At 30.8% G+C, this 20,474-nt stretch overlaps 9 protein-coding genes across 9 annotated transcripts, besides 4 other annotated features; 3 read left to right on the forward strand and 6 right to left on the reverse strand.

Moving 5' to 3' along the window:
- Window positions 1-3,703: part of a mobile genetic element that runs on past the window's edge.
- On the reverse strand, window positions 564-1,262 carry TVAGG3_0229580 (uncharacterized protein; the record flags this gene model as incomplete). The annotated part of the gene is made up of 1 exon (XM_051227301.1): window positions 564-1,262. One exon carries the CDS (start codon window positions 1,260-1,262, stop codon window positions 564-566), a length of 699 nt encoding a protein of 232 aa, XP_051112287.1.
- Window positions 1,596-2,171, reverse strand: TVAGG3_0229590 (uncharacterized protein; the record flags this gene model as incomplete). The annotated part of the gene is made up of 1 exon (XM_051227302.1): window positions 1,596-2,171. A coding segment is annotated over one exon (576 nt), but the record flags the coding sequence as incomplete, so codon positions are not given.
- Window positions 2,287-2,736, reverse strand: TVAGG3_0229600 (uncharacterized protein; the record flags this gene model as incomplete). The annotated part of the gene is made up of 1 exon (XM_051227303.1): window positions 2,287-2,736. The coding sequence occupies one exon, from the start codon at window positions 2,734-2,736 to the stop codon at window positions 2,287-2,289; it is 450 nt and encodes a 149-aa protein (XP_051112289.1).
- A 121-nt stretch (window positions 3,704-3,824) lies between the features above and the next one.
- Window positions 3,825-4,768, reverse strand: TVAGG3_0229610 (uncharacterized protein; the record flags this gene model as incomplete). Its single annotated transcript, XM_051227304.1, has 1 exon — window positions 3,825-4,768. A coding segment is annotated over one exon (944 nt), but the record flags the coding sequence as incomplete, so codon positions are not given.
- A 307-nt stretch (window positions 4,769-5,075) lies between these two features.
- On the reverse strand, window positions 5,076-5,312 carry TVAGG3_0229620 (N-acetylmuramoyl-l-alanine amidase family; the record flags this gene model as incomplete). The annotated part of the gene is made up of 1 exon (XM_001281106.1): window positions 5,076-5,312. The coding sequence occupies one exon, from the start codon at window positions 5,310-5,312 to the stop codon at window positions 5,076-5,078; it is 237 nt and encodes a 78-aa protein (XP_001281107.1).
- Window positions 5,313-8,070: 2,758 nt separating this feature from the next.
- Window positions 8,071-8,672, forward strand: TVAGG3_0229630 (uncharacterized protein; the record flags this gene model as incomplete). Its single annotated transcript, XM_001299771.2, has 1 exon — window positions 8,071-8,547. The coding sequence occupies one exon, from the start codon at window positions 8,071-8,073 to the stop codon at window positions 8,545-8,547; it is 477 nt and encodes a 158-aa protein (XP_001299772.1).
- A 251-nt stretch (window positions 8,673-8,923) lies between these two features.
- On the forward strand, window positions 8,924-9,776 carry TVAGG3_0229640 (RNA polymerase III RPC4 family; the record flags this gene model as incomplete). Its single annotated transcript, XM_001299772.1, has 1 exon — window positions 8,935-9,630. The coding sequence occupies one exon, from the start codon at window positions 8,935-8,937 to the stop codon at window positions 9,628-9,630; it is 696 nt and encodes a 231-aa protein (XP_001299773.1).
- A 3,396-nt stretch (window positions 9,777-13,172) lies between these two features.
- Window positions 13,173-14,206: a mobile genetic element.
- A 1,395-nt stretch (window positions 14,207-15,601) lies between these two features.
- Window positions 15,602-16,299, reverse strand: TVAGG3_0229660 (uncharacterized protein; the record flags this gene model as incomplete). Its single annotated transcript, XM_001299774.1, has 1 exon — window positions 15,651-16,286. The coding sequence occupies one exon, from the start codon at window positions 16,284-16,286 to the stop codon at window positions 15,651-15,653; it is 636 nt and encodes a 211-aa protein (XP_001299775.1).
- Window positions 16,300-16,413: 114 nt separating this feature from the next.
- On the forward strand, window positions 16,414-18,317 carry TVAGG3_0229670 (sphingomyelin synthase protein; the record flags this gene model as incomplete). Its single annotated transcript, XM_001299775.1, has 1 exon — window positions 17,059-18,288. One exon carries the CDS (start codon window positions 17,059-17,061, stop codon window positions 18,286-18,288), a length of 1,230 nt encoding a protein of 409 aa, XP_001299776.1.
- Window positions 18,318-18,519: 202 nt separating this feature from the next.
- Window positions 18,520-18,719: a mobile genetic element.
- Window positions 18,562-20,474: part of a mobile genetic element that runs on past the window's edge.

The following is a 20,474-nucleotide window of genomic DNA, read 5'->3' on the forward strand; positions in this document are numbered from 1 at the left end:
ATAAATTCCACTAACTGTTAAATTTAATTCACAGTTATTATTCGAAATAATATTGATAATTGACATTTTTTTATTACGATTAAAAATATGGTAAAGCGTTATTTTCCAGTGATAAATAAAACTAGAATAAGATTACCTCAAGAATTCATAAATTCAACGAATAAGAAATTCATTCATGTTATAAATTTTAGTGTTTTCAGAAAATATGAGTCGATGTCATATTCATCATCGGGTTATATTTCACTTCATTCAAATTTAGTTCAATCAAACCCATATAATGACCATTTCATAAGATTTTCAGATGGTATTAAAAATGTAATTGATAGATTAAAATATGAACAGATTGACAATATCGAATTTTTGGAATTTTGGTTTAAATATCCCGATGGAAAAAAGATTGAAGTTAAAGATAAAGCTGATACTATAACAAAAACAATTACAATGACTGATCCAGATAGTGGGGAACAAAAAGAAATAAAACAAACGATAGAAACTGGCGAAAGGTCAATTATTATCGATTATGATTCAAAGGATTATTATTCGATAATGTTAATGCTTGAATATTAAATAGCCTTAACAAAGAATTTTTCAAGTGATATTTTATATTCATCAACTATTTTATTATAAATATCATTATATGCTAAATGAAGTTCAGTTGTTGTTCTGTTCTTTGATATCTTAATTGTGCTAATATCCTTTATAGGATTTATTTTTGCAACCGTTCCGCAGCATGAAACCTCATCATCTATGAAAAATTGAATCTTAACGTCTGAATCTTGAACATCACAAAGAATGGCGATAATGTGAATTAATGATTCATAAGGTAAAATAATTAAACCGGATTGGTCAATTAAATTTATTATTGAATCATAATTATCAGTTATGATATCGCGATATATTTTCATTAATTCAGAATTAATGTCTATTTTATATGGCGCATTGCGACTGGAATCGTAGATTCCTGGGTTCTCGATGTTTGATGAAAGTGGTGGGGGGTATGTTGGATAAGTGGGAATTTCAACAGGTTCTTTACCGGGTTCAGATAAAATGATTGGGTCTCCATCTTCTTTATTTTGCTCCTCTTCTTTCTTTGGTAAGTCACGAGTTAATAAATTTGGTTGAGTTGCTGACCTTGTTAATTCAGGACTTACATTAACTTTAACATTTTGAATAATTCGTGATTTATCATCATTTACGTTATAACCAACCGTAATCTCTGCTTTTGCGTTTGTGTTCTTTTGACTAGTGAAACGTCTTCTCATTTATAATCGAATAAAAAAAAGAAAAATATATTTAAAGTTTTATTTAGTTGTTACGGTAATATCCCAAGGTTCATCCTTGTTTGCTTATACTTTCTTTGTAACTGCACCAATTATGTTATTGATATTGCTTTGAGTTTCTTCCAGTCTTATTTTATCATTTACAATATCTTTAATCATTTCATTACATGCATTCTTAAAACCATCTGATTTTTCTAATTTACGTCTATCACTTTCTTTAATTAAATCAAAGTTATAACCTTGTTGAGAATAAAGTGGTTTCTTTATCAATTCCTTGAACGCTTCTGAAAGTGAAGATGAAGAAATTCTTGCCACTTGAATTGGTTTAAATTCTGCTTTCATTGCTTCTTTCTGTTCATTGAACACTGGATCGAATAAAGCAACTTTAAAGAATTTCTTAGCTGGAATTTCAGGTCTCAAATTTGCATATTGACCATCAAACTGATTAACATATCGTGGTAATCCATCCGGTCCCTCTTCAACAGCATTTAATTTTTCATTGAAATAAGAATATGGAATAAGATGGTATGAATATATTGAACCATTTTCACCTTCTCCAATGTATTGTTTAACAGCTTTTCCATTTTCATCAAATTGTATAGGATAACATTCATTATATGCTTTACGTTTAGGATAATCCGTCATTGTTAATTTATACCCATTTATGACTTTAATATTTCCTTGACCATCAGTAACAAAGACTTCATTTATACCATCAGGTTTTCCATTTGGTCCTGTAATGTCTGCTTCATGTGCTTCCCAATTTGGTCCATGACGTTTGGCATATGCTTGAGCTTCTGGTAATGTTAAAACGTTTCTCATTTGTTTAACATCCTTTTGAAGACCGGCAACAATGTGGACTAATTCTTTCATTCCGTCTGGAACTTTCATAGTTCTATTATATGCACCCTTTTTGTTTGTTCCTTGTTTTAATGGAACCTGTAGAAGATTTGCAATTTCTGTCATGTTTAATTATAAATAAAAAATAAAAATTAATTATAAAAAGTTATTCGAATTTAATGGAACCTTTATTTAAATCAACTATTATTTTTCCATGTTCTCCTAATTGTTGATATTGTGTGTAAAGTTCATTAATGCTCATTGGTAAATTCACTTGATAAAGCATAACGTTCAACTGTTGACGACTAAACCCACTGAAAATGAAAAGTGTGGACAGGTTTGATTTAATGTTTGTGCTTAATGCTTTAAAGTATTGAACAGCCATAAAGAATGAACACTGAATGTGTCGACATTGAGTTAATAATTGATTAAAATATGATTTCTCATTAGTTATTAGTTTTGATTTCACGGCATCATCTAGAAAAATTAGTGAATGCAAAAATTCTCTATCAAAATTTGAAATAGAAAGTGTTTCAAATAATTCATCCCTTTGTTTATCAATAATTTTATCCTCTAATCCTTGCTTCTTGATTGTATTATATAATTCTTTATACATTAAAAAGTTTTTTCAAATAATCTTCCGCTTCTTCTTGTGATAAATAAATAATTGGAATTTTGATTAAATGCTTTAAAGATTCAAATGTATCATCAGAAGGTGAACCTGAACGGTTGATATAAATTAACACATGAGAATAAGGTGAAGTGTTAGCAATAATGATAATTTGTTTTAATATCGTTAATGTTTTACCTTTATTTTGTTTACCAATTGCTGCAGTGATTGAATTTAAGTAACATTCAGAATATGGAATTTTCATTAATTTTTCCTTAGATAGAGCATTTTTATTATCACTCAATGCTTCATTAATCATATCATCTACGTATGTATTATATACTCCCGCTAATTCTTCAGAATTGAAATCCATTTAATCAAAAATAAATTTATAATTTTAAACATTTCTATTCATCAATATTTCATCATATGAACTTCTATACTGTGGTGGTGTACCTGTTGGATGATATTTCAAACCTTCATCCGGTGTCCATGTCCAATACGTAGTCCTAGTAAACCAAACCTGAGGAGGATTTGTCACCTTTGAACAGTAAGTGTCATTTACACCCTGAATGATTGGATAAGCTTTCACTTGTACTGTAACTTGTGAGTTGAAAGTTTCTAATCCATCAAAGAATATACCCGCTCCATCACGTTGAACTGGAATAGTGCATAAGAATGAAGTTTGGTCTTTCCATGTTCTAGCTAATGGTGTGCCATTATCATCATTCAGTGGTCTAGTTAATGAGTCCTCGTATTCTTCTGTGCATTCATTCACTCCATCTAAATCAGAAGCTTGAAGCATACGTGTAAAGAATATGTCACCCACTGTGGTCATCGCTTGATCGGGGAAGTTTCTGGAATCTATAGTGACCTGAAGACCTCGAAGCATTGGATTTTCTAAAACTGTTCTTTGCATTGCATTCTTCGGAAATGCTAACACAACATCTGTAACATTATGAAGAGCGTATGAGAAATCAGAACTGATACCTTCAGGAGTGATGCAACCTCCATTTAGTGAACGAACGTCAATATGTTGAGCTGGAATCATGAATGGATCTTCCTTACTGAATAAACGTGGTATTGCTTTAACTGATTCTTCAATTAAACCGTATCCTGGTGTAATGCATTTATCCTCTAAAACTTCCATCTTTGTGCATGAAATAATAACGTCATCAACTGTTGCGTCAGCAGATGTAGCGGCTAAGCTTGTAATTAATTTGGTAGGAAGTCCGATTTGTTGGAATTTGCGATCATATTTATAAACATGATTCATAATCTTTTCATAATTTACATCAGTTATCTTTTCATAAACGTAATTTTGTAAATCAGCAACTCTTAACGGGTCAACCTGACAAAATACTAAACTATCCCTGAAAACATAATATTTAAGAATGATTTCACCAAATGATTTAGGATAATCATCGAACGCCTGAAATGCTAACAAATCATTTACCGGAATAATCATATCAAAAGTGACATCAACTTCTTCATTTGCTTTCTTGAAAACTTCTGAAGGGTCAATATATTTACCACATACTGAGTTATCATATTTTTGAACATTATTATATAACGAATGAACAAACTTTTTAACTTTCCTTTCTGATTTTGGTTTATATGTTGCAAATGCGAAAGATTCACGGGCGCAATCCATCTGAAGATAACCGGCATCACCTCTTTCAGTTTCTACTTCTAATTGTTTAAAGCTTTGATTTGATGATTTGTAACCAACGAATAAACGCATGCATTTAAAAGCGGCATCACATGTGAAAGCTTTATTTGAAACTAGAGTTGCTTTAACTTTGCGTTTAATATATGTGTCACCTAATTGGTTCACATCATGAGCTGGATTTGTAATTCTTAAATGAGTTTGTTTATCATCAAAATATGGAGCATCAGAGTCATAGCATGAACTTTCAAGTTCTCTATAATATCTTCTACCGTCATTCTTTGCGAATATTTCATTTATCTTTTCGAATGAATGAAATACATTTCCATTAATCGGTTTAGTGTTTGGCACTAAATAGTTAGTCGTCATTTATGATGAAATAAAAAAATCAAAATTAAAAGATGAAAATGAATTTTTAATTTTAATGAAATAATCAACTATGGCTGCAGGATTCTTTAAAAAGTTATGGGATAAAGTAAAAAGAGGAGCACATAAAGTTTGGGAAACAATGAAGAAGGGAGCAAATTGGATATTTAAGAATAAAGAAGCAATTAGTGACGTTGCAGAACAAATAGCACCTAATGTTCCGGTAAGGGAAGTATTAAATAAAGGAGATAAAGTTTATCGTCGACTACAACCGATATTGAGATAAAAATAATATTTATTTATTTTTCCACTATTTACCTCCTATTTTATTAAGTATTCCTTCAGCAATTCCACCAACTGCGTTACCTGCTTGTGCTCCCATCGCCGGATTACCTGCTTTAGCACCTAATACTCCACCTATGATAGTTCCTGCCGTTTTCGCTACTGGTGCCAAAAAGTTTGCAACGGGTTTTATTATTTTCTGATGAACCCAACTTGCAGCTTTCTTAATTCCTTCCCATAATTTTTTAAAGAATCCTGCAGCCATTTCTGATTTAATATTAATTAAAAAATATATTTCATCACTTATATTCTAATTTTTATTTAATGATAAATGAAACCGATTTTAAAAATAAATGAAACAGAGGAGGAAGAAATAAATGAAAGTGAAAATGTTCAACAAAAAATAAACATTATTAAACCAATTACTGAAATAAAAATTTTTTCATCTGTTGAAGAATTTAATGACTATTATGCTAATAATAAAAAATTATTTGAAGAATTGACAACGTGTAAATTGAATAAAATGTTTAAAGTTGATGGATTCAAAATTTCAAAAATAAAGGGGGTGGTTAGTTTGAAATCTATTCCTCAATCAAGAATCACCTCATTAATGAAAATTGATGATTTAACAAAAAGAATAGAAATTATTGAAGAAAGAATAAATCAAATTATTGATTTCATAAATCATGACTCGTTGAGCCCGGGTCCTTAAAGCCCAAGGCATGAAGTGCCCAGGACTTAAAGTCCATCACTGAGTTCAAGGTTATATTCATCAAATATTTCATTATTAAATGCAACTTCTGCTAGTTTATTTATTTTTTCAATACGATCATTTGAAAGTCTATCGTTTAATTTTTTCTGAAGTTTTTCATTTTCTAGTTCTGAAACTTTATTTGGATGATATTTAAACTCGTTAAATTCTTTTTCCTCAGTTTTGATCATTAATTTACAAAGAACTTTTGTGGTTGGAATTCGTTTAAACCATTTATCATTAATATTTGTTATAAATTCAATATTCGGAATTAATTTCCAAATTTTTGCATTTTCAATTAATTTATTATCAAATGCAAAAGCAATGGGTTTAATATTAAACTTACCTTTATAATATAAACTTTCTACATAATCATCGAAATAAACATCTACTTGTTTAACATTTTCAAGAATTGGTGAAAGAGCATCCATTAATTGATTGACGGTTACGAATCTTGATCCACTCATTTTCTTACGAATTAAAAAAATAAATTTTCAAAAAATGTAAGACATGAATTTCCTCCTTTTTTTTCCCTGTTGTCAAAATGTCATGTTGTCACTATTTTCAAAAAGATGTTAATTAACCGAGGGACCGAGGGACCGAGGGACCCCTCATTTATTCAAAAAATGTAAGACATGAATTTTTAAAGTTTATTTTTTAAAAAATTATTTTTTTATTTCATTATGGTAGTGAATCTTTTATTCATGAAAATAATTATTTCTAATTTCTTTTACTCTCTCATATATACTAGATTTAAAGAATTCAGAACATTTCCCATAATCTCCTAAATGTTTTCTTATCCCTAACGTGTGCCAGTTATTATATGAAACTGAATAAACTTTATCTTTATCTTTACACCTTTCATCACTTCCAATATATTTATATCTCAGTTTTGATTTAGCATTTTCATATTCATTAACGTTTAATAATTCACAGTCTTCCTTTTTAAATATATGTTTAAGATATTCAGGATTTAATACTCTACGTTTATATGCTCCTAACTTAGTTCTAAAGGTTTTTCTACAAAATTTAGGAATTCCATCCTCTTTAATGTCATCAATGATTTCCATTTCATTATTCCATTTCTTCTTTCTCGTTTATGAGGTCTTTGATTATGACTCCATTGATTCCATGAAATTAAATATTCTTTATCATTATTTATACCTCATTAGCTTATTTTGGCTTTCATATTCATTTAATAATTCACAGTCTTCCTTTTTAAATTGAAGTTTAACCCATTCAGGATTTAAACAATGTTTAATTAATCGCGGAATATCTGACATCATCTATATATAGCTTCTTATAAAAGATAAAATAAATTAAATTAAAATTAATGTTAATTTTTTTAAATGATTTATAAATAAATATATTTTAATACATCGTCTATATATAGATGTAACAAAAAAAGTCACACAACCCTTCATACCCTACTACTAAAGTTCTAATTGATTCATTTTTGAAATTATTGCTTGAATTACATTTGAATTCAGGGGGAGCAGCATCTATTGAGTCAAAAAACAAAGAAAATATCTTGATTATTTCTATTTTTGGTATATTCATGGGTTCTATTAAAGATTGAAGCATTAATTCAAGACTATGGATGCCGTATAGAATACTATATCCATAAAGCTTTCCAAAATTTGTCACATATGGAAAAATTGTATTAGTATAACAAAAATCAATAATTTGCCTGAAAGTATCATCGTTTTTAATTAAAAAAGGTATCTGAATATGCATGTCATTTGGATTAAATGGATGCTCTTTAAAAAAATATAAGAAATAAGAAGAATTTTTTGATAGAATAATTCGATGAGCAATGATTGTATCTCGATCAGGTATAGATATTTCACAATCAATAAATACGTTTTTGTTCCGATATTCTGAGAAGTGAGATTCACAACTGAGCTTCAGCTGCTTCATCTTCAAAGAAAAAAATTTGCATAACTACCTAAATTCAAATCAGTTTTACTATTGTTAGTACAAATAAAATTCAAAATTCACATTTTTTGTATGATCAATGGATATTTCATCATTTTGAGATATTGATAAAGTTTTATACTTTTTTACTATGAATTTGTATTTCATTGTTGATAGTCTATTGAATGGTAATGAGAAACAATTGATGATAGCAATTTTGGGATAAAAAAATATGATATTTATCAAGAAATATCAAGCAAGATCAACCATACTTGCGAGTTAATTGATGTATCTGATATATCGAGGATTTATCCAAATGCTTAACATTATTCGGAAGACGTTTAAAAATTTAAATATGAGATCTGCTAAACGCGCAGTACAGTACCAGGAAGAAGAAGAGGAGATCCAAGAAGGATACGAAGAAGAAGATGAAGCAGACCAGCAAATGGATGAGGACAATTTGGATGATAAAGATGCAATTATTGCTCGCCAAAAGAAGATGATCCAAGAAATGAGAAAAAACTTTGTAACTACCATTGATTCAATGAGATCTCAATTAAATGAATTAATTGATAGCTCTACACAAATTCAAACCGAAATGTTACAAAGAATTAAAGAATTAAAAGCAGAATTAGAACAACTTAGAAAACCAAAACCAGTTAAGAAAGAAAGCCAACAATCATACGTTCCAAAGGGAATTTCTCGCAATGTTAGACAATCTGAAGTAAGATCATCACTTTATGATGACGGACCCAAACATCCAAGAAAGTTAGCATCACAATCTAGTGCAAATACTGGCCGCAGTGGTGTTCGTGGCTCTGGAAATTATTAGATTGAATTGAATAGATACGAATCTGAAATCAAATCATATGGGATTTTATATTTGAGCGGAGATGTGAAAAACCCCAGATTTCTTTTAGATGTTAACGCTTTGTATAAAAATTGTAATTTTTATTATATTTGTTTCATATGTCTTATATTCAATGTCTCACTATTTTTAATGAAAATAGTTATTTCATTGGAGCAATAAGGCTTAATACGTGTTTTGCGGCGTATCAAGAATATAATCATATGAAAAGATATAATATATTCATTTAGTAGGTTAAGCATGCTTCGACGCGTTATTTTAAAAGGAAAAATTGCTATTCCTTCTCTAATTTTAACTCCAATGGCAGAAAAAAAAATTGTTTGAATGGAAAATAATCGATTCAAAGACAAAATGGCTGAAAAACCACCACCAGGAAATGCACTTCCTAGATTTCAGCCACTGAAGAAGAATGTTAAAAGAGATGCCCACACTCAGCGAACAGTTCCAATCAGTGCTTCTGTTCCAAGTTTTGCAATTTTCGATAAAAAACCAAAACCACCACCGAAAAAGAAGGAAAGAGCTCCTCAAATATTAGAATTTGGTGATGCATTTAGACCATCTAATGCAAGAAGAAATACAAACTTTGCAACGGATATGTTTGCACCAACATTGCCAACAGAAGCACAAGATGCAATTGTTCAAGATCAAAGTTTAGATGTAAAGCTTCCTCTCGTAAAACTTGAGGAACAAAAATCTAATTTGGTTGATATTTTGCAGTCAAAAGAAAAATTAGTATTATTCCAGATTCCATCTGCATTACCAATCAGATATCCAAACGATACAGGCCAAATGGAAGGAAATCCTTTAGTTGGTGCTACAGATGGCCACTTAGGAAAGATTCAGATTCATAAAAGCGGCCGTGTTACTGCAAAAATAGGAAATATTGACTTCGAATTAAAATCTGGAACGTCTGTTAGCTGCGCACAAATACTTTGCACTGAATCTTCAACAGATGGCTTAGAATGGGTCGCAATGTCAGGAGAAAAGATAATTTTGACACTCGATGTTGATAAAGTACTCAATCAAATTGATAATGAATCAAATTAAGTTATGAAAAATTATTTATTTTCAAAATTGGTTCTAGAAGCCAAATTCATTGCTTGAAAATATAAAAATGTTAGCTTATAATATTCAATATTATTTTATCATAGTTAAACAAAGTATTTAAAGGATTTAATCTTTTGAGATTGATAATTTTGACAAAAATATAAGAAGGGAGGAATAAAATTTAATGCATTAAGAAGTACTTCAAAAACTGATAGGTTGCCATATTCGATTTACCTAATTTTATTGACTGTGACTTTGATCGTAGAAAATAACATATTGAGTTCGAAAACTTTGGCATTTACCAAGTAAAACTATTAATCCTTGACTTATTAAAATTATACTATCTATAATCTTATGCATAATGCATTTAATTACTCATATAACTTCAAATTATACTCTTCAAGTGATCGTGCTTGCGCGTTATAAAACAATAATGCAAAATATTCATTTCCATAAAATATTAATTGTACAAAGGGATTTATTAAATATCAACTGGAATTTTTCCATTTCAATATCATAATTGAATCTGAAACAAGATAATATAGCATGTACATAATATGCTTAAGTTGATTCGTATTATATTTCCAATAAAAGCATGAGTATTTCGAATAATTTATTATCGGCAAGGAATTTCCATAAATCATAGATGGAATTATATGTTCATTCGGAATCGATATTCTAAAGGATTCAGACACTACTAAACCATGGCTTACAATAAATGAGTTCTCGGAAAACTGAAATTTAAAATATTAATGATTTACAAACAGTTAGATGGAACACTTTGGTGGTGATAGTTAAATTCTGGTTGTTAACATGTGATACATGAAGGAAACAGGTTAAAGCTTTAGTATCGTTTTTTCTTCATCTCTAAAGCTTGTAGTACAGCCAATCTGAGTTCAATCGTGGAATTGGATGTATTGATTTGCGTTGCGGCTTTAATTGGAGATTCAATATCTTTCCTACTTCTACGCAAATTATCTACTGATGAGTTATCCTTTCCAACTCGGCGTGCATGCATTCTCTGCAAAATCGATTGGTCCACAACGAAAAGCATTGATCTTCGGCTACTCATCATCAAATAATATTTTATTACAAAAAATTTTTCATTGAAATATTCAATTTTGTAAATTTGCTAACTAATAAAAACACAATAGTTTAGATTTACTAATATGAATAAATCAAAATGATATCCAAAATTCAATGTGTTACAGAATTGTTTGTAACAATTTAAAATATTATTTTGTTAATAGGGATAAAATTAAATACAAATTATTTCAACTCCCAATAAATGTTTTATTTTCTAAAAAAGTTACTCCAAATAATAACTATTTAATATATTATATTTTTTCCATAAATAAATGATCATTTTTATCGCTACTTTTGAATTAAACCGTTTTCACAAAATCTATTTTGCCATCCATATTCATATATTTGTTATAACTTTAATTTTTATTGAATTTATCTTCAGAAAAATTCATTACTTCCGAGAAAAAAAAAGACTTTTCCCCGCCATATTCGAGAAACTTTGGTGCATTGTTTTTTTTTGAATCATTCAAACCAACATCATGCACATATAGTTATATTACAGTTTTAGCCTCCGACTATGACTTTATTGGCATATTAGGAATTCGAAATGGATTTAGCTTTTAAAAAAATAAAAAATTATTCAAAGCTAGCTATAAAAATTGTCAGTGTAACACAATTATAGACATTTAAATGTGTTTTAGCTTTATCATAGTATAATTTATTCAATATTCCAAAAGAATTTTAACAGAATTAAGATATTAATAATTACATAAACAAATATACCACTTGGTTAATGTACAACAATATGAACACCCAATTGGTATATTTTTTCATTTACTTCAGTATATTGACTATTAAACATGATCATGCATGATTATTTTCAAATTGTTGAGACTGATAATTGATAATGGTCAGTGTGTAATGTGAAAATTTTGCTGAGTGATAAAAAAAAATGACGATGTTAATCTCAATGATTATTCTAACAAAAGGTTATTAATAGCTCATAACAATTCATCAGAATATTCCTTTCAACAAAGAATTCTGATTAACATTTTTAATGTTGTTAAATTAGTGATAAAAAACATATTACATCAATACTCAGCGTTGATAGCCAAGTGAAAAACAATGACTGGTTATTGTAGTATACACTTGGTTAATGTATAAAATGCCTGATAACTGCTTTGATGCGTATTTTTGAGGTACACATTCATGAACATGAATTTTATTTTGATTCATTATTAAATGAATGTATATTTGTTGAAAATATTGCCAATAATATTAGTTTGGATTAATTAAACAATTTGTATGAATAAATTACCATTAAATGATATAAGCATAAGTATTATAGTTAGATGATTTGCATAAACATAGATTCAATGATGAATTTTGATTGAAATTATGAAATATTTGAGTAAATAACCTAATTTTAAGACATCTAGATGCTATCCCATGAATACTATCAAATTATCTGGATTTTCTAATTAAAATGACATTGAACTCCTTGATACCATCTCACAAAAATATTTTCTATCGTATATTCACACAAAAATTAGGTATTGAATTCCATCTTTCGAACAATAAACACTATTTCATCTATATATCCATATTTTCTAATGATGGCGTAGAAACTAACGATGCAAATCACTATTGAAATTTAAGAGACTATTCAATCTTGATGTTTTATCAGATAGTTTATTGAAAAGAATTTCACATCAGTGTGATGGCAATATTAATATTGAGTTTTCATATTTTATTGAGAACACATTGAATTTTTTTGAAAATAGAAATTCATTTTTAACTAAGTTCATGGAAACTACTCAAGTTTCCACAACTCCTATAAAAGAACAGAGCGAATGGAAGTTCCAACTCACAAGAATTTATACTATTGTATGCTTAAATGTTCTTTATGCATTAGTTTCCTTCCAAAAACAGTGCCCATCAGTTGTAGCAGAAGATATGGCTCAAGCTTATAAAGTAACAACAAAGGAACTCGGTGTCTTCTCATCAGTCTACTTTTACCCTTATGCTTTTACTCAACCATTTGCAGGCTTATTGGCAGACGTAGTTGATCCTGCTTTAGTTGTTGGATGCTCATGCCTTGTTGCAGGTGCTGGATCGATCATTATTGGATTCTCAAAGTCCCTTGGATTGGGAATTTTTGGCAGATTATTAGTTGGCTTAGGATGTGGTCCAACTTATGTGTCTACATGCCGTGTTATTACAAGCTGGTTTAAGTTAAGTCAGGTTCCTGCTGTTTATGGTATTCTTGTAGCTTCAGCTGGTATCGGTGGAATTCTTGCTGCTGCACCATTAGCACTCTTTATTGAAAAAGCTGGCTGGCAAGCAGCTTTCTGGGGAATTGGTGGCATTGGATGCATTATTTCAATAATAGTATTACTCTTCGTCAGAGGAAATCCAATGAATAAAGGTTTCAAGGCAGTTAATGAAGAATTAGCATCTCGAACAACAGCTATGCCAATAAAACAAAAGCTTACAATGCTTTGGATCAACTTTAAGGGTGCACACGAGAGGATCATGTAAACTTCAGAATTTAGAACCTTATTTTTAGGCATTATCTTGGCTACCTATTTAGGCTCGAAAAGCAAAAAATATCAAAAAATACAACTTGAGTCCATTATGACCCTTTCATGGAGGTAGTTTTTATCCGCTAGTATTTTCCCTTTGAATCTCTTTACAATTCGAAATCAAATTCAAACCTCAGTAGAAAAGGAAGAATCGACTTACTACGGTTGTAATACGAATAAATACAATATTTAATTATTTTTATTTACATAATAATTGTTTGAAGCTCATATTCCATCAAATTTTTAAATAAAAACATTAAAATGTTGAAAATGTTCATATATTTTAATAGGGTTTTGGCACTTTATTGAGGAATTACTACATACATAGTTGAACCGAACTTGATATTTTGAAATTTAAATTATTTATCAAAATTAAAATTTAACTTGAAATTTATAATTATTTAGTCATATTTTGCATAATTCTAAGTAGATTTTGTAAAAAATCAAGAAAGAAAAATTTTCACGTGCTTTATTTTTTCTTTTTTATAATAATACATATTATTATATAATTAACATATTCATAATGTTTCACCCTTTCAAAATATAATCCTCCTCCTCTCAAATAAACGTACATACGGGTGGCCTCTTTTTTCAAAAAATTAAAATTTGAAATTTTGGGCTCAAATATTAGAGATTTTTCAACCTTCAACGATATATGTTGTCTATATCAGACCTCCTTTCTTTTTGATACTTAACATTGTTCCTAAATCTTAGCCGTTAAGGGTGTTCTGAAAATATTTTTTTTTCGAAAAAATTCGAAAAAAATTCTTAAAATTCAAAAATCCCTTAATTCCTGAGGATTTTGGAAAAAATTTTTACATGAACATGTGTTATATTATAAAGTATATTGATAAGGTAAAAATCAAATTTTATTGCATATTCATCGAGAAAATAAACTAACGAATCCCTCAAAATTGAGAGGGTAATCCTCCTCCTCTCAAATAAACGTACATACGGGTGCACCCTTAAGACAGTTGTTGTTTATGGATATTTCTGGCTTGTAACATTTTATAATATGTTGGCATCGGGACCATATTTCAACATTGCTGGATATTGGGGTGGCCCATATCTTGTTGATGTTCTTGGCTACACAAAAAAGCAGAAAGGAATAACTTTGATCTCAATTTCAATTGGTCTCATTCTTGGTTCACTTACTCTTCCAAACATTTCTACCCTCTTGCGTACTAAGAAATGGATGTTGTTCTTCTCATCTTGCGTTGCTTTTACAGTTACACTAATCTTATTCTTCCTTGGTAAGTCATTCTCCAATACAGTCATTTGGATCTTATATATACTTGTTGGAACATTCACAGGTTCACTTATTTCTATTTCTTATCCTCTAATGTCATCATATTTCCATCCTTCAATTGCCGGATCAGCTGTTGGCATTGGTAACTTCTTCTTATTCATGTCATCAGCTATATTCCAGCAGATATCAACTTCTACAATACCTCTTAAAGGCCATGATGAGATTTCTCACAAATATACTTGGGAAGGTTACAAATACGGTTTATGGCTATTTTCAGCTGTCACATTAGGAGTTTCTGCTATTACTATTCTCTTTGCAAAAGAGATTAGCTCCCAAAAGAAAGAAGATCCAACAAAAGCAATTCCAAACGAAAAATCAATGTCATCCGATGATATCAAAGAAAGTGGAGAAGAAGAGGCTGAATCAGAAGCTGTTTCTGTTTAAATTATTATTTGATTATATGTAAAAAAGTTAAATTATCTATAACCTGTACATTTTTAAATCTAAATATCTTGTTAACGTTAGTGAAACGACGAGATAAATAGAATCCTGCAATACAACATGATGTGGGTCCTTGAAAAATCCATCTGCAATTGAGAACATTGAACCAACATGTGTTCATTCGACTCTTGGATTATCATATCAAACGATGACTATAGTTGATTTAGTCCATTGGATTGCTTACAATTTTTAAACATCACACTTTAGAGTAATGAGGAGTATTCATATATGTAGAATCTTTATAGATATTGACTTTATATATCTTTCACGAGCAGTTCAAAATCAAACAAATAGCATAAAATTACATCTTCAATATACGAAAATAAAACTCATATTATTTTTGAAACATCACATCATAAAAACATAGTATAACCAAATATTTTTCAGAGATGATGCAATAGGATTAGAGGCCCATTGATTCATATTTTTTGGGGTGTGTTAATTATCAAAAATACATACATTTTGATGATTTTTCACAGATCTTCTTAAAAATCATTATATTAGGATACAAAGAACTCAGAAATACATTTAATGTTATATGAAGCCGATTATACTTCCCATACGGCTATCAGTTTAGATAATAAAAAAATTTATAATAATTAATAATACTAAACAAAAAATATATTTAAATACATAACAAAAATAACATAATATTATAATTAGAACAGGTTTCCAAAGTTCGCAGCACCACGCGATGCAGCAGCAAGAAGAGAACCATAAGAAGAAGTGAGTTGCTTTGGTTCATTACCCATTACATGCCAAATTAAGTGTTTAACAACACTTTGGGCATGCTCTGAGTCACCAGTGAGGATTTGAATTACATCTTTGAATCCTCGTTCTTTAATATTGGTAGTAGACGCAGCTTTTTCTTGCATTCTTTGATTTTCTGCTCTTTGAATAACAAAAATTGCAGGAATACTCGATGAAGTAATTCTTGTATTAATTTCTTTACGCCATCTCGTTAATATCTGTACGTTATCGATTGTAGGTGATGATGTAATAAAAATCACACCATCAGCTCTTTCGTATGCGAAAGTTGATGAGGAAGCTAATCTTGCTTTTGAAGAAATTCTTGTCAAATTTACACAAAGAACTTCATTTCCCCATTGTACAGCGACTGTTGTCATTGACATTGCCGGAGGGATTTCTGATAACTGTGCATCAGGAATTGTTGAAAGAAAAGAACCAATAAAAGCACTAGATTCTGAGCTTTCTGTCCCTAACACTAAAAAATTCAATATCCTACCTGGAACAATTTGCATTCTTGCAAGAGAATCCGGTTGCCCGCTTGACATTACTTTTGCTACGGAGAGATAGACCCTTTGAAAATATTCAATCCTCCGATTATAAAAAATTCATGTATTCATATGTACTCATGCATTTCTGATTAAAATTTGTTCTCACTTTTTCCGCTCAACTGATCCAAAGTGTATGAAAGGAGAGATTCACTTTGCTAAGTCAAAATCAGCAGGAAATCTCTCCAAACACGCGGAAAATGAAGAAGCCTCGCTTCTCATTGATGTACAGAATGAAGATATTTCCGAAAAATCACATATTGAAGATAATTCGGATGTATTATCAAACCTGAATCTTCTACAGATGTCTATATATCTCGCTTCTTTTTGTTCCACATGTATAAGCAAAAAGCCTCATATAATGAATGAAATTAGTGAAGGATTTAAATACGTTATTACATTTTCACCTGTTTACTTTAAAAACATAAATTCTCAGATACTATTCAACACAATTCTATGGTTACCATCATTACTAGCAATACTTTCCAATATTTTGGTAAAGCTAAAGATATTTTCAGAACAAACAATGCAGTATCCTGGACAATTTATCAAAAAACTTATACTTTACACAAACATCATCCTCCCACTCCATTTAGGCGAAGCTTTTTCGTTTTATTTATCAAAATCTAATTCAAGTTTCGGGATGATTTTAGTATTAACCATTACATTTGTTATTTGGAACTATGGATTATACTGTTTACACTCTTTAAGTTTCATTGATTTTCATGATTCGCCAAAATTTTACATATTTTTATACAATATTCCATTTTTCATGACTGCTGTTAGCTCCTTATGCATTAATGTAATAGGTGGAAGCTCAGGAGTCGCAATTCTTTTAGTTGCAGAAATTATTTTTTATATTTTTGGGTTATATTACAGATTTAAGTCTCCACCCTTCCCAGAAGAAATCTGGAATATCAGAACATTCACAACTCTTTCATTATCTTTGCTTTTTTACGTTACAAATTCATCAAATTATTTTTTGCCACAATTAACATCGTATTCAATGAATCTTGCCTATTTTGGCGGACTTACAATCATTCTGATTGAACACAAGCTATCAGGATCAGTCATTGGGAAGAGATTTCGAACAACAATTTCAAATAAGACTTATAGCGAAAGCATTGATGATTTTGAGCCAAGACCGAAGCGACCATTCCTTAAATTAGAACTTCAGGATTGGGTTTTCATCGGATTCTTTATTTTTTCCATAGTTTCTATGACAGTATTTAATGCGATTGCCGCGCAAAGGATGCCGATCACTAATTCTCTTCCAGATATCATCCATGAGCGATTCCAATGCGGAGAGCGCATCAGAGGAAGTCCAGATTTCAAGAAGACACAATTCTCAAATTTACTTTGCGCACTTTTGATTCCAGCCTTGGTTGTCCTCGCATACAGTGTCCCAGAGGTCACTAACAACAGAAAGGTTTTTATTCTGTACGCAATAATGTGCTGGGCCCGTGGAATGGCTTTTACGGTCACTTCACTTCCTGCTCCATGTTCTGGCCTATCAAATTGTCCTTGCGCGGATCCGAAATCCATTGCATACATCAATACGTTCAATCCGTTGATGGTTGCCGTGATTTGGGTTTTTGGGCTGGGAATGTTCGCTCCTATTCCACAATGTGGCGATCTTATTGTGTCCGGACATACTATGTTCATGGTATTGACCTTTAAATGGTTCGTGGAAGTCTCTAGAAGAATTGTCAGAAAATCTACTGTAAGAATTGTCCAATTTCACTGCGCTTTCACGTTTTTCTTAGCTATTTCTTATATCATATTGGCTAGGAACCATTATACAGTCGATGTATTCTTCGGATGGCTCATTTCGGAGACATTTTACGAATTATACGCATATTTGGAGAAAAAGGCCGTTTTTACAAGTAACAAGAGCTTGCTTGTTAGATTTGTTAGATGGTTTGAGATTAGAGAGCTTCCTATTTATAGGAAAAACTTCGAAGATGATGATATTGAACCTATAGAGCTATTTATGTATTAAAAATTATAATAGACTTTAGCTACTTTCTGAAACAAGATTGAGTATTGTTTTTTTATACTATTTTTCATATATAATTTTTTAATAATTTTTATATCCTATATTTATTGCTTTTCTTTTAACATTACAAGTACAGTATACATTGTGCGTCGCCTGTAGCCTACAGCTACAGGCACCGACACAATGAAAAAAGTGACAGAAAACTGACACCATACGGGCGCGCATATGTACGCATATATGTGTAAAAATAAACGTTCATATGTAAACTAACCTTTATTCACTAGCAGGGGCTGATAAATCATAATCGTCGAGAAGTACGATAGGTGGTCCCACCTGTTTAATCTGTATGGAGAGGCAAACGTGACGTAAGAAGCATAACACTGGTTTCTCAGTATATTTAATAGACTCTGCTGTTGGCTTAACTGTAAGCTTATATGTAATAGGTGAATTAGATAACTGACCCTGTTGGAATGTATAATCAGTTTCGCAAGGGAATCCACATAGGTAATGACCTAAGTCATTTGACTCGATTCCAAATTGAGGGACTGATGTGGTTGTGATAGACCTCATGACATCATAGTTGAAGCCAACAGTATCGTTATTATTGTTAGTGGCATTTGCCTGCATCTCATAGAAGATTGGATCATTAGATGCTTGAGCCTCAGCGGGTATGTTACCATATGCTCCACAGTTCAATTGAATTTGTTCAAACAATGGATTTTCATAGGTAGTGTTATAATTAGGTGTTTTCTTAAATAGTGTATAAATGGTGTTCACATATAATGGAGTAAATGCTGCCGTGAATGTACAAGGAGTTCCTTCACCTTTAGCCATTGAACCATCCATAGTAATGCAGTCAATTCTTTTGATTGGGAAGTTTAGAGTCTTTGCCGAATATCTTGTCACCAAATCACTATAGATGTTAGGGTCCAAAGAGAATGAGTTACAGTATGTAATCATTTCAAAGAAGTTTGCATTCTTCTTAGTGAACTTAATAAACTTGGTACCAAATGATATCGTACTCTTATCGGCATTCCAAGTTACAGTATCAATAACTTTGATACCTTCATAGATAGGAGTGAAGTGATTAGTGATTGGAATATAGCTTGTAACATTGGCTTGCATGTTCGGTAATGGTAGAATATCCTGATAACTTAATGGTGTCCAAACCATACCAGCAATACTGAACTTAACCTTAAGTTGTAAGTTACCAGCAAACGCTGGAAGGAATCTAATGTTATTAAGTATTAGGAATCTTCTTAGGTCAATCTTGATTGGTATGTGGAACTTTAATGTAGTTGCACCACTAATTGGTTTATTGAACTCAATAATCTGTCCAGAACGAACTGTATCACATCTATTGAAAACATCTTTATGTCTAGCCTTACTAAATACATCAACTTTCTTAATAGCTTCTGTTGTAGATGCAGTAGAAGTAATGTAACCTTCTTCTCTAGCATTATCTTGTGTATAAACACTTTTACCATTAGCGATTAATTGATATGATTCAACAGCATAGAATGAATCAATGTATCCCAACCAAATTGCTGGAAGATGTGCACATGATTTGCCACCAGCATATTTAGTATCAATTGCTTTAATTGCTGTAACATTTGATCCTGTAGGAGCTGTCTCAACAGCTCTTTCTTTATATACTTCACCATCATATTTAGGAACTTTTTCATCAGCTGGTTCAGTTTCTGTTGTAATTATGCACTCACCATCGACATAACCACTAATGAACGTATTATATAAGTCAATCATGTTCTCACCAGGTGGTGATATGTTAAATGTAATATAACCGTTATCAATAGTATTTGTCGGCATAGCTGGCACTTTTGTTGGGACATATCTATGGTTAGTATCTCCAATAGGAACTGCCCCATCAACTTGATCGAAATAATATCTTACTTGTCTGATGGAATCAGCAATACTGTATGTATTGAGGTTATCGTTCAACATCTTTCTCAGCTATAAAAAATTTACAATCTTCTTATTCTTGGGATTATTCGTCTTATTTGTGGCTGAGGTTTAGGAGGTTCTGGTTCAGGCTCTGGTTCATCATCGAAGTGTATTCTTTTCTCTTCCATTGATTGAACATATTCTTGATTCTCTTTAGTTTCCTTCTCACGTTCAATTGGGTCCATGTTTGGTTCATTAACTACACTGTTACGTTCTAATATCTTTGT

This window comes from Trichomonas vaginalis, chromosome IV, assembly GCF_026262505.1.
Source record: "Trichomonas vaginalis G3 chromosome IV, whole genome shotgun sequence".
Taxonomy (NCBI): Eukaryota; Parabasalia; order Trichomonadida; family Trichomonadidae; genus Trichomonas; species Trichomonas vaginalis.